Genomic DNA, 13801 nt, shown 5'->3' on the forward strand with positions numbered 1-13801 from the left:
CCAGTCAGCGCGTGTTTGCAGACAATTTGCAAAACGGCTCTCATAACTCTAATCTGAGAACCTTTAGATTTACTCAAGTGCAAAGAAACGAATGTTTGCTCCCCGTTTCTTGTTGACTTTGCTTATCAGTGCATCCAAGGGAAAGGTATGCACCACAACTGTCCACAACATTCTTCTCAGGACAGTGTTGCTCAACGGGGGGGTGGCACCGTCATGTTTTCAATGACCTGGGAGGGTATTCCTGATGAACGATAACCGGTTTTGGTCAATGTGTAACTGGCTCCGACCATATTCACATAGGAGAGAGAACTGCTGGAGGACAAGGTTCACTGTGGAAACTTTAAAGGGGACATTTCCGATTTGTTCAGGTATAGAGGAGACCGCTGCACTGTTGTGACAACAATGGAGGACTAAAGCACAGGGTTGAGTATAGGGTTGAGTGTGTGCGTACACAGTAACATGTCTTAGTGCGAAGGTGTTGCGGTGGTAGAAGGAAATCTGCTCTCAACATCGTCATGTAGCGATGGCTGACATTCTTGCTGTTTGGTTTATACCAAGGCCAGTGAAGTGCTCTGATACAGGAACTATGTCTCACTCACCAGTACGGCGTTCCGATGAAAGAGTCTCTTCTTTGTAGGGTTTTGGTGTTTTTCGCAGACACGCCGAAATCAGCTGCAAGAATAAAAGAGACACAGGAGAAAGATGATGTGAGACAGTTGAAAGACATTCCCTAAAAAACCCCCTTAGTAGACAAATAGTACGTTGCTTGTAAAGCAGTCATGACGTTGTGATGGGCAGAGACTAAGAAAGCCAGAATCGCCGTTTCCCCAAACAAGCTTGCCCCTCTTCCCTGACTCCGCCGTCAGATTACAGCGGTGTTTTCACTTTGGCTGAACAAGTTTTCCTCTGTTGGTAAGAATATTACGAGTGGTGTGCCCAGGGGTGAGAAGCACTTGGCAGAGGCCCTCCGATTTTACTCACAAGGCAGCAGGCTGACTGCTTTGGTTACAAACCGGCATTTTCTATTACAGGCACTTAAGTGTCTGTCTTGGTTTTGCAGACTACAATTCAAATATCCTCAACTTCCCAGTCAAACATATCATTAAGGCTGTTGCAGTCTAAACTTTTGCACGAAGAATTTTTACTTCCTCTACTTCCTTTTACCAACAACTTTAATGCACATTGAGTAATATCCTGAAGGATTGCAACATATATGATTTCAAACCACAGGTCAAATACACATCAGTGCATTCTGATAAAGAAGCTCCATTCCCTCTACACGAAAACCTGTTGTGTCACAAGGTTTGAGCTACATCAAGTTCACTTCAACAATCCACCAAACAAGGGTGTGTTTCCCCAAGATGCATTATTATGATGTGTCTACACTACACAGCTACAAGGCGTAACGCACCATCGGGAACTACATGAATGCACAATAAAAAGGTGTTTTAATGGGGAATCCCGACAGACTCAAGGACGGGAATAAAGTTGCATGGTCATGCATGGGATTCAGTGTTTTGGTTTTAATAATCTGAAATGGAAAAATACAAATAGTGTATTACATCACGAGTGTTTGTGCCTGTTCTAAACTGACTTTCCTTTGTTATTGATCATTGCTTTGATAAAGCATCAGAACATGGTGGGAAAACACTTTTTTTCTGCCGACCTTGACATTTTGTTTTCTAGAACGTATGCGGCTCTTAAAAAACTGTTAACATTTTTTAAGAATCAGTTTAAAGAGATCAACAGTCTCTAAAGTTTTATAAACAAGAGCCGCAAAGTTTATAGCGAGCTGCGCTGCATGAAGAACATGACGTTCAATGCCATGTATCACAGGCAAAGATAATGCACGTCAGTGACCTCAAAGACAGTTAATTGGTGCCTTGTTTAAATTAACATGTAGTTAGATACATTTGGAGTAAATGAGTCAGTGTCATGACTTAATGAGTTTAAAGAGGCAACTCCCAGTGATTATATCTAGCTGTGGTGTCCTAAGGAAGAATGTACAGCAGTGGAAAAGGACTTTAACATGAAGTAAAACCCCAGCTCAGAGAAAGTGTAATAAAAAAATTAAAATAAAAAAAATCATAGAAAAAAATTTGGATTCCACTTCAACAAAAAAAAAAAAAAAAAAAAAGGGCGGTCAGTTCCACAAAGAATCAATACTTGAATATGAAACTGTGCAGCCTGTAGTTACCCTCTACCCGGTGTTTTTGGTTTGTTGGTCATGACCGAGTGCAAAACGACAGAGAGAAAAAGTAAAACATCATGTTTCAAGTTTGTGTCTGAGGATCCGTTTAGAAAAAAAATAAAATAAAAAAAATCAGCACTTCTTCCACAAAGCACATGAAGCACATTAAGATCATTATTTCCCTTTTTCTGGCAAGCTACACTTTAATCCAAACCCTACTGACCATTGGTCTGGGTCCACAGCTTCAACTGTGCGATGTGAGGAATGCGGAGAACTCTTCAAAAAGCCAATAAATGAAAATATGCAAAACTTTTTCGAATGCAGTTTTCCCACACAATGCTCAGTTATGATCCTCCTACAGCACCACAGGAAGGGCACGGGGCCTCTAACCGGTGTGTGTGTGTGTGTGTGTGTGTGTGTGTGTGTGTGTGTGTGTGTGTGTGTGTGTGTGTGTGTGTGTGTGTGTGTGTGTGTGTGTGTATCTTGCATGTAAGCCAGAGAAACAACAGACCAGAGGGTCTGAGAGATAACCTACAATGTGCAGTGAGAATGTGGGGTTTATCTGAGAAATTTGTTCCACTTGCATCATTTTGGCAGTGAGATGGTTCTCAGTGAATGATGGGATGTAAAAGCGAAGCTCCAGGCCCTTGCAAGTGGGGGTCCAAATCCAACCTGCAGGGTCTCAAAGATGTTTTAAACTCGTCACTTTCTCTGCTGTAGTGTGTTTTGTTTGATTTCAACCTGAGAGATGTGGCCACCAGAACCTGCTCAAGCCGTTCAACGGTCAAATTCAACAGGTCATTTGACATTACTGTCAGCACAAATACTACGAGGGAAATATTGTGTTACTTTCTAAACATACAGTATGCTTATTTCAGGCTTTGTGCGTCCACTAATGCCTTAAATATTCAGTTAAATGTCAACTTCATACATAAAGAAAACCTAAAACCAGCAATATTTCAAAGCAAAAGAAATCAAATCCCTCACCGAGCTTGATGTCCCCGTCCAGCATGAGGAGGACGTTGCCGGCCTTCAGGTCTCTGTGGATGATCTTCATGCCGTGGAGATAGTCCAGAGCCTCCAACATCTGGCGACAAACCACCTTAATCTGTGGCTCCGTCAGCCCACGATCCAACTCTGATAAGGGCAGGAGAAGCGCAGGAAAAGGAGACAGGCGACGCAGAGGTTAAATACGGGGCGGGGGAGGGGGGGTGAGAACCAGAACCAGAGTGGAAATGAGAGAATCGCTGAGAGGGTTCAAAAGCCATTACGCGCGCCTTGCACATTCCATATCTAGTGTACATACAATCATGGCAAATCGAGGTCTTGAGGACTGATCTGGTGTGTGAACCTCATGAGAGAAAACAAAAAAAAACAAAAAAAAACAAAAAAAAGGTAAAGCTGTGATGATACCAATCAAGTCTCTCAACTAGTGTTGCTGGAGGAGTAATCCCAGATCAGAGAGGCTTTCACACATATCCAAGCTAGTCCTGCCCTGCGGACTTTATTCTACAGTGTCTGTGTTTGGTTAGCTGCAGAGGGGGTACAGACAGTTATGAGGATGTGGATTACCCAGTGAAAACAGACTAGGGGGATTTCCCACACAGGAGGACTCCACTATGTCTGACTGCTTTCTGAAGATTTCAAGGACAGACTGGTGTGTGATCATCGCCGGAGTTAATCGATGGTGCTGTGAAAAATACTTGTTTTCTATGTTTTTCCTATAGTAAACAAACACGTTGCTTTAAATCAATAACGTAGACTGACCACACTTTTTCTTTTCTTTTTTTTACCTCGTCTCTACACTGCGTAAAGGTCAGTGCCGAAAGTGCCACAGCACCGCCACAGGTGCTGAACTTGACGGACAGGAAGGTGAAGCGCTTATTAAGATATAAAGATACAAAGAGAACAAAGAGATTGAGTGAGTGAGTGAGAGAAAGAGAGAGAGAGAGAGAGAGAGAGAGAGAGAGAGAGAGAGAGAGAGAGAGAGAGAGAGAGAGAGGCCTACCTAGCATTGTGGCATCCACAGCACCTCCAGCGCAGAACTCGATCATGATCTGGGAAAAAGAGAGGGAGGAGGGGAAATGGGTGAATTTCAACTTGACCCAGCTTTTTCACTATAAATTGTGAGCATACAACTGACAGCTGCAAACTCTTTTTTCAGGCACGTGTATGTCGCAACAGGAAGAACAGACCACTTTCCATGAGCAGCACATGCACAACTACTACTGGGCATCTTTTAAATATATTTTTTTACAAATTTTTGTCATCAGCCAAAAGAGATGTAAAAAACATACTGTTTTTTTGTTTTTTTTAATAAGACAAACCAAATAAAAGTGTGGGGAGGACGAGATGATGGTGTTCTATGGGGAGATTTGATTTGGGGAAAAAGAAAAAAAAAAAATTTTAGTCTGTAGTCGCAGAATTATTACAACAGAGAGTAACTTTGAAATGGAAATGCTTTTGACAGCTGTAACATTTCCCCGGCTGTAAATCAGTGTAATACCTTGTTCACAGAAGGTAAGCACATCACACAATTGTGTCTATTTGAGCTCTATGTGTTCAAATTTGAGTGTAACGAAAACCCATGTGTGCGTCATTTTGTTTTTGTTGGATTCAGTAGAAGCTGTGACAGTGTTTCTGACAGCAGCGACATTGATACTGTAATATACTGCGTGAATACAGTGAAAAGAATTAATGCTTTCCTTGAACATCTTATTATTAAAGAAGAAATTAAGACACTTGTTGCATCAGGTGGAAAAACCTATCTTCTTATTCAGCTGGTTTTTGATGTTACTAAGTATTATGAATGTGCTGAATCTGAATTTGCAGCCTGCTGTGTTGACTGTTAAATCAGCCTGCAACAAACTCTCTTTGGTCAAAGCCGTAGAACACAAATGCACTTTGCAAAGTGGACAGCTGGACTCAGACCTAAAGTGTGTGATAAACGGCCAGGCTGTATACTCACTTCCTGGGAACACGCTGTCAAATATATAATACCAGTTCAGCAGTGAAAACCCAGAGAGAGAGAGAGAGAGAGAGAGAGAGAGAGAGAGAGAGAGAGAGAGAGAGAGAGAGAGAGAGAGAGAGAGAGAGAGAGAGAGAGAGAGAGAGAGAGAGAGAGAGAGAGAGAGAGAGAGAGAGAGAGAGAGAGAGAGAGAGAGAGAGAGAGAGAGAGAGAGAGAGAGAGAGACAGGAGGGCAAAAAAAGATTTAGAGAACACACTCCCTAGATGGTGTCTTGTTGGCCAACAGCAACTTCCAACAATCACCTTTCATTTCCTCTCCTTACATAGGCACTCTCTCACACACACACACACACACACACACACACACACACACACACACACACACACACACACACACACACACACAGAAAAACATCTACATTTTTCATTCAAATAAAGTGGGACCAAAGAAAATAAAGTGACGATAGGATTTCATAATAATCATGTGCAGAGCAGTTGAAGTGTGTGTTAACGAAACTGTGTGTGTACAAGTGTAACAAGCAGCTCACACACTCTACATAAATGCAGCATCGCCCGATACAAACTTGCCTCACTTCTGAGGATCTATTCATTTCATATGGTCAAAGATCAGCCCTGGGTGGTGTGTCGCATACCTGCTGTGTGATCTCATTCTTATTTAAGTCTCGCTTGCTATGACAACACTGTCAAAAGCACCAACCTGGTACTGGACAGGGTGTGGAGTTTCAGTCCAGACAAAGCCATACAGATAATTACGAGTACAACAGGTGCACATGCACTGGGTGCAGATCAATGCAAGAAACAAAGCATACCACAGCACACACATGCACACACGCACACACACACACACACACACACACACACACACACACACACGCACACACACGCACGCACACACACACACACACACACACACACACACACACACTTCGTTGAAAACCAGAAGATGAGAGGAATGTCAATCTTGGCGTGCAGCTTCAGGTGAAACAAATGCTCTTTTGTGAATTTTGGATTGACAAACCCAAAACAGTTTGGGTTTTGTCGGGGTGTTATCGCGGATGTTTCGCCTCATTGTGGTCTCTTTTAAAGACGGTTTTCATATCTTATGTTTCCTCTTGAATGACAGACAGCGGAAAGACAGTGTTACACGCTCTGCTGCTTCCAGCCAAAACATTCTCATTCTCTCATTTGAAAATGAACAAAAGTTTAAATACTCATAAAGTCTGCTAATTTGCTTTATCTGGCCAATAAGTAACAGGAAATTTAAGTACAGGTTTGAGGTAATTTACAGTGTTTGTCTGGACCAGAGAGAACGGACAATTTCATTTTTCTACTGTAAAATGTCTGCACAGTATATATCTTAGTCACAATAACAAAATATAAGGAATATGCATTAAAATTGTTTATGTAGATCCCAATATATTGTTTTTTTTTTTGTTTTTTCTGACACATCAGAAGTTGAAATAATTATTCAAATGTGCTTTTATCCATATCTTCATCAAGTGCGAAGTCAATACTGATAAAATAATAATCTAGTTTGAAAGCAAACTCCATTTATGTATTTCACCAACTCTGCAGAGGGAGGTTTATTGCACATTTCAGTACAAACCACTTCCTTATTTCTGCTCACCGCTAACCAAACACATTTTTTTTCTGAAAAAAAAAAAAGAAAAAAGAAAACACCCTCCTATCCTCCAGTAGTAACACACTGTACTGCCCAGTCTAAACAGCTATACATTACACCACTGCCAGAGGCAACTGGTTTGTGTTTTTGTCAGCGCCTCATTTGCTCTCCCTTGCCTGGAAGCATTCTGGATGACATGTTGTACTGCAGTGAAAAATGCGCCCTGGCTGGTCAAGCTGGATGCAAAGCATACCCACTGTGGGCTGAACATACACGCAGAGACAGGCTCTCTTTTATCTCCGCTGGCGTCGCGCAATGACTTATAATAGATATTATCACCATTTTATCTCCCACCTCTTTATTCTCTTTCGAGCCAAAGCTGGATCAGCTTAGACACAGTCCACAAAACCTTGCTGACACTGCAGTGTTCCCCCCTCCCAAGTCACAACTCTGTACTTTCACAATGATTTACCTCATTTTCGTCAGAGGTCTAAAGAACGTAAAAAAAAAAAAAAAAAGGCTGTTTGCCAAGACAGACTTGCTTCGAAACTGCAGTCAGTCCTGAATAAAGAAAAAAAAAAAAAAAACAGCATGAATCACAGACAAACTCCTGTACTTTGCTATTCAGTGAATGTGACTAATGCTTCAGCGATGTGTGTTCGCTCTGAGGTGTATATGAGATGGTGCCACCAGAGGCACCGCACAACGACTTGTATTCAGGCTTTGCAGCGTCATCAGAAGTCTCCTAGCAACCGCAGTCAGTGCCATTATGTCGACTTCACTGTATGCAAATAGTGGCAAATACATAGTGAAGAAAGATTATTATCAATGTCTCTCTGAGTCTAAAACACCCACCAGCATGACTTCAAAGCCCAATCATCTCTTCCTTCTTTGTCAAACTGCAGGCTCTTGAAAATAATTATTTTACAGACCCTGAGTACACAACAGGCAATGAAAAACTCATCAGTATAACATTAATAGCAATTTCCGCTATTGAGCTGAGGGCGTAGAACATTTTTGAACCATCCTCTGTAAGATTGAAGCTCTTTAATGGGTTAAACCACAAGATGTTAAGTCTAGAAACTGTCTATATTCCACATGTTGGTGTAGTTGAGCCAAGTTAAGCCCAGTTTTAAAAACTTTCAGTACTGACCCATTGTGATACTATACCTCTTCATTACAGATTCTCCAGATCTCCACTCTGTTGTTTAGTTATTTCAGGTAACGTACAGGCCACCGCTGTAACTGAAGGGGAAGGAGTTTTGAAGGCGGAGGAGACCATCTTTAGATGAACCAAGTTTCACTATTGGTCATTCAACTCCTGCTGGTTTTACAGACTCATACCGACACTCGTAATGTTCCCCTGAGATGTGGTGGTGCGATGCGTTCCAGTCTTTACAACATCTAACAGGCTAAGGTTTGTTCACCAAAATTGATGCTCCAAAATTTAGTCAGTTACCTCTAGCGGTATCAAATGAGATATCCTGAGATTTTCAACGCCACTCAAATGCAGCAAAGGTTTATGGAATTTCATGGCGCTCAAAATAAAGTTTGCATTTGATTAATTAATTCAACAATAATATCACTTCCCAGAAACAGAGTCCCAGTTCTTCTGATTAATCAAAGGGCTGCACTGTCAACAGTTTTATTTGGAACTATTTTCTGTCAAAGAAACAGTTCCCATCAAAACTGCTGCGGGTTGAGAATGGATGTGAATTCCATTCACCTCCTTTGTATTGGTGTGGCAGCATAAATCAAAACCTCAGCAAAAAATAAAAATTTAAAAACTTTCTGCATGGCTGGTTATCACTACAGGCAATTTTATTGTCATTTATGTCTTTCTGTTTCTCTGTCCTTTCTTTCTCCGTCTCTCTCTCTCTCTGTTTGTTCCTCTCAGTGTGCTGATATCAGCAGTCCCATCCCCATATTAAAGGCCCTCTTTTTCTCACGCTGTTGGCCTGGCTGCCTCACTAGCCTCAAGACCAGATTGTTCCTGAAAGGGAACAAACAGCCCTTCTCTCACTGTCTCTCTCTCTTTCTTTCTCTATCCCTCTCTTACTCAGTAGAAAGCAGAACGGGTGGGTCGGCACTGGAATGCATCATCTCACCCCTGCCTAGTCCACCCAACCGGAGGTTACTGAGGCTTGACTGTCAACCATCCGGCCAAATGTTGAGATTGTAAGGCGTGGCGCGCACACACACACACACACTTCCAGCGATGATATGCAGAGCTTGTTCACTTCGACGTGTTATATATAATTTTTCTGCTGCTGGTCAGATGCTCATGTGTCCATTTTGGCTGTAAGTTTTGAAGAAAAAAAATGTGGCTGAGACTTGGAGAATAACGTTAGACAAAACATTAGTGTCCGAGCCTAGCCTGGAAGTGAGATAGTAAGCAAAAGCTGAGAGTCTGAACACACACACACACACACACACACACACACACACACACACACACACACACACACACACACACACACACACACACACACACAGGAAGCATGTGGTTTGAATGCTGCAGACAGGGATGTTTGTACATTTGACTTATCAGCACAAACTAACACAGACTCACAGAGTCCAGCTTTGACTGATGGGGGACGTTCACCTTCCAGGCCCAAGAATTCCAGTTATGGCCAACACAACTATGACCGGCTCTGAGGCTGTGACACAGCTGCATGTGCGTGTGCGTGTGTGTGTGTGTGTGTTTGTGTTTTTTGTTAAGTTCAAGGTCATTCCTGGAGTTCATCAGTGTGCTGGTCATGTTTTGTTGAACTTAAAAAAGTGATAATCGTGATCCGTCAAAAAAAAATCATCTATAAAATATACCAATGGTCTTCGTCAACATTTTTCATGAGCAAATCAATTTGAATTTTTTGAGCGGGAACAGGAATGAGCGGCTTCAGCAAGCTGTTAGACGAAGAGCTGCAGGCGACCTGAGCAAGGTAACTGCTGTTGTGCGGAAAACTACTTATGATGTGTGCAACGTGAAATTAGACTGCAGTTGTAATTTTTACTGGCTGACTCCTTTATTCAGCTCACATGATATCATTTGGCTGCACTGGAAACTGACACAAGTCTGTCCACTGTTGTATTCCTGACAAAGTAGCTGCTCAAAGAGTGCTTGCTGTTACCACAGTAACCACACGTGTCACCAAATCAAGGACTGAAATCTTAAGGATTATAATTTTAACAGTGTACTTAACAATTTCCACTGTTTTGATAACTGAACACAGAAAGAACACTGGAAAAACAGAGGGACAGTCCACTCACTGGGTTCCTGAATTGAATTTCTGTATTCAACATACACAAGTGAAATGTAATTTCTACATGCTGTTATTCTAAAAAGAACACAACTATCTTTAGTCACAATGCTGCCTTCTAATTCCCCCATATATCGAAAGTCATGCCCCAGCATGAGGTCACTATTATTTGTCTTGGCCAGATACACTGGGAGATTAAAGAGGGAGTTGAAAAGTTTACACTTGACCCAGAGAGCGAGTGTGGAGAGGAAAAATAACTCAAGAGCAGAAAACAGTGAACTGAAACCGATCTTCATTTTTGCAGTAACATCAGGGTAAGATTGGGTCATTTCTGGTGCATCATGTCACCCGGGGGGGTCTCCTGTCATTCCTATTTAGGCAATCCACTAATTCTTAATCTTTATTTTCCAACAGAGCTTTCATACGTGGGAGAAAAATAGTCTAGATGAGATAATGTTGCAATAAAAATAACAAAAAAGGCAAAAGCAGATGAGCATCCCACGAGCGTGCCAACGGATATGTCTAAAAGGTTTGTTTTACCACTTCCCCGCTGATCATTCAAGTTGGTGTGTTGGATCTGTGGATCTGTTTGGAAAAGGCTGCAAAGAAAACTTGGTGGATGGACACAGAAACTCCTCAACACAGGGAGAACAATACCATCTTGTGAGGAAGGTAACAGTGTAGACAGGAGATAAGGTCCCTTTGGTACACTATGCACCAGTCTAATACAACAGCAGTCCCATACAGGCAGCACGGGGTGGGGGGGTGGGGGGCGTTCTTTTAAGCAAACCGTGTGAGCTCTATGCAAAGTCTGTTCAGTCTTTTATATTTGGTAGTGTTCAGTGACAGAGATGAAACAGAAAGAGAAAGGTTGACAGGTTTGTGGTTTCACCCTTGAAGCTGGTTGGCATGACCAAGATGCTTGTGATCACCTACCCACAGGTTGTTGTCATGGTAAAATGCGTCAAGCAGCTTGACAATGTAGCGGTGGTCACATTTAGCCAGGATGTCGATCTCAACCATGTAGTCCTCCAACTCTTCTTCGCATTTTGTCTCGATCACTTTGGCCGCAGCCAGAACTCCTGTCTCTTTGTTCCTGGCCTGAAAGACAAGTGAGACAGAAACAATAAGTTCAACATGCATCATGAAGGATTCTTGCATTTTACTTCCTCTCTTTTCGGATGAAACTTAGCAAAGATAAGTAAACAGCATTTTTTTCCAGTGTAAATAATCCACTGAACTCTAGGAGTTTCACTTCTCCAGTTTTTTTTTTTCTTTTTTTATCCTTTAACCTTCCACATAAAATATTAATAGCTGGGTATGGCTGTGTGATATAAAGGAGAACAAAATGTATCACACTGTTACTAAACTACTTTTGTCAGTTATGTGCAGGACTAAAGGTTGAAAAGCTCAAAGTCAAACAGACAATATAAATCTCTAATAAATAAAGACATCCACTATTATCATTTTGCCTCTCAACTTAGTAAATTCCCAGTTTGCATTACAGATATTGAACCACTGAGTACTTTGTGCTGGACTTCTCTGTTCCAGCTATCGCCCAAGGGAATCCGAAATGTCAAAAAAGCATGGGACAGCAATTAAAATGTTGACTAACTTACATTTAGAAACAAAACAGGAAAGGAAGTTCCACACCCTCCCTGCGCAACAGGGTAAAAGGAGGAACCATAAAACATATCAAGTGTCAATATGGCTAAACTAAGACACACACATAGACATAAGATTCCTTATAATTCTGAATAATAAAAGGCAAGCAAATGTAAATGTGAGGAGGTTTGTTCAGTGCCTCTCTGGAAAAGCATCAAAACACGAACAAAAGCCATAAGAGTGACTCAGAGTGAAGCACAAGGCAGCAGACGCATGATGTTCACCCCAGTGCACGAGACACAATGTTTGCGAGTGCCGACTGATGAGATTTTGAGGGGAAACGCAACATTAATGTGCGGCTGCAGTCAGAACCACAGGTTCATGTCAACCGCAGACAAGCCGAGACTTGAAGCCAAGAAGCAGAGTTTCGAACGGAGAGCTGCACGGCCGTGATTCATGCCTACACTACTTCTCTACAGAAGCTGGAAACACCTGAAGGATAATGAAGCAGGGTGTCGAGCATGAGGGTGAAAATGCCAATGCGATATGTCACGCTGAGAAATGGAGGGGACGCAATTGTGCGTATTTCTGTGTGCGCGTACGAGCGCGCGCGTCGACCCAGCGACCTGCAGAAAGTCGACAGACTAAACAGCCTGCTGGGGTCTGATGCCTCCACGCTTTACAGGGGCTGTGGGAAAACATCTGAACAAACAGGCCCAGGCTCACAGCAACACACACTCTTTAAAGCTCATCTCAGTTCACCATGACTGTGTGTGTGTGTGTCGGAGTGTGTTTGTCAAACAGAGCTCCAGAGAAGCCCAAATGCCCTCCCCTCCCCCTACCCCACCCCCCACCAGAGTAACCCACAGTGTGAGTCAACAGGACATCTCCTGCCGCCATCAAACCATCAGTCAGTCAGTCAGTTAACAAACCTCGACAGCAAACACAGAGCCCAGACGCTTTTCCCCCTCTGCTAACATCTCAGCTCCCTGCTACTCACTCCTGCAGCAACATCAGCCTCAACGAACTCACCGCCTGGTTTCTGATACACTGTATATGCATATGTGTGTGTTATTGTATATATATATATACAATAAATTGATAGATTTTCAATTATTTGACTGGCAACATTAACAATAATGTTAATCATAATAATAATTAATTTGACAATCAATGAATTGTTTAAGTAAAAGTAAAAACATCTTCCATAGATGCTGCCTTTTCTCATACATATTAATTGATACCGCCTAGTTAGTCTAAGGTGACTACAGAAGGTGTTTCCCTCACATCAGTGAAAGTCAAAGTATTCAAAAAGGAACAGGTGATATTTAAATCACCAAAATAAGGCTAGTTCAATTACACCTGTCGCAGAACGGCACCACTGTTCCGCTTCTTTTTCTCCCACATTCAAAGCATCATTTCTTCACTCTGTTCCTCACGTCACGTCTCAGACTTACAAACCAACAGGATGACGGCTGTCTTACACATGAACTAGTAGGAGTACTGCAGGGTTTAATGCGTGTGGGAAATTACCTGTCTGTATTTTCCAAATGGAACAGAAGCCTCACAGACACGAGCGGCTCCCAGCACATCAAAAAGAGTTCTGAATGAGCCGTCAGGTTTTTCACAACTTGTATACAATTATGCATCAAGACATATGAGGAGTTGCAAGTTTGAGACTTTTTGTGCCGTTTTCTATAGTTTTAACCTGTAGTTTAAGAGCCGACCCCCTGTTCCATGGTGACACACACACACACACACACACACACACACACACACACACACACACACACACACACACACACACACACACACACACACACACCTTTACATCTCAGTGGGACCACGGCTGAGGAATGCACCTCTGGCCTTCAGATGGTTGGGGGGGGGGGGGCAAAGTGGGTAAACTGAGCCTCCAGTATCTATGTGGTCCCTTTGTGTGTGTGTGTGGTGTGGGGAATGCAATGAAGGTCCTCAGGCATAGCATGCAAACATGTGAGTTTGTTTATGTGTGCACCTAAACCGACTGTATACACCGCACAGAGAGGAGATTACACTGAAACGCCTCATTGTGTCCCACATGGGACGACCCGACTTTCTACATGTTCGCGTGACATCAATGAACAAGCGCGTGT

At 42.4% G+C, this 13801-nt stretch overlaps 1 protein-coding gene across 1 annotated transcript in view; it reads right to left on the reverse strand.

Moving 5' to 3' along the window:
* The window catches only part of stk10 (serine/threonine kinase 10), a 41642-nt gene that overhangs the window by 19354 nt on the left and 8487 nt on the right, over positions 1–13801 (reverse strand). The window contains exons 2-5 of the mRNA XM_056397006.1: positions 10998–11162; positions 4200–4248; positions 3179–3328; positions 600–672 (exon numbers count right to left, since the gene is read on the reverse strand). Of these exons, the coding sequence (XP_056252981.1) occupies positions 600–672; positions 3179–3328; positions 4200–4248; positions 10998–11162 (437 nt within the window). The remainder of the gene's footprint in view (positions 1–599; positions 673–3178; positions 3329–4199; positions 4249–10997; positions 11163–13801) is intronic.

Source organism: Seriola aureovittata, chromosome 15, assembly GCF_021018895.1.
Source record: "Seriola aureovittata isolate HTS-2021-v1 ecotype China chromosome 15, ASM2101889v1, whole genome shotgun sequence".
Classification (NCBI taxonomy): Eukaryota; Metazoa; Chordata; class Actinopteri; order Carangiformes; family Carangidae; genus Seriola; species Seriola aureovittata.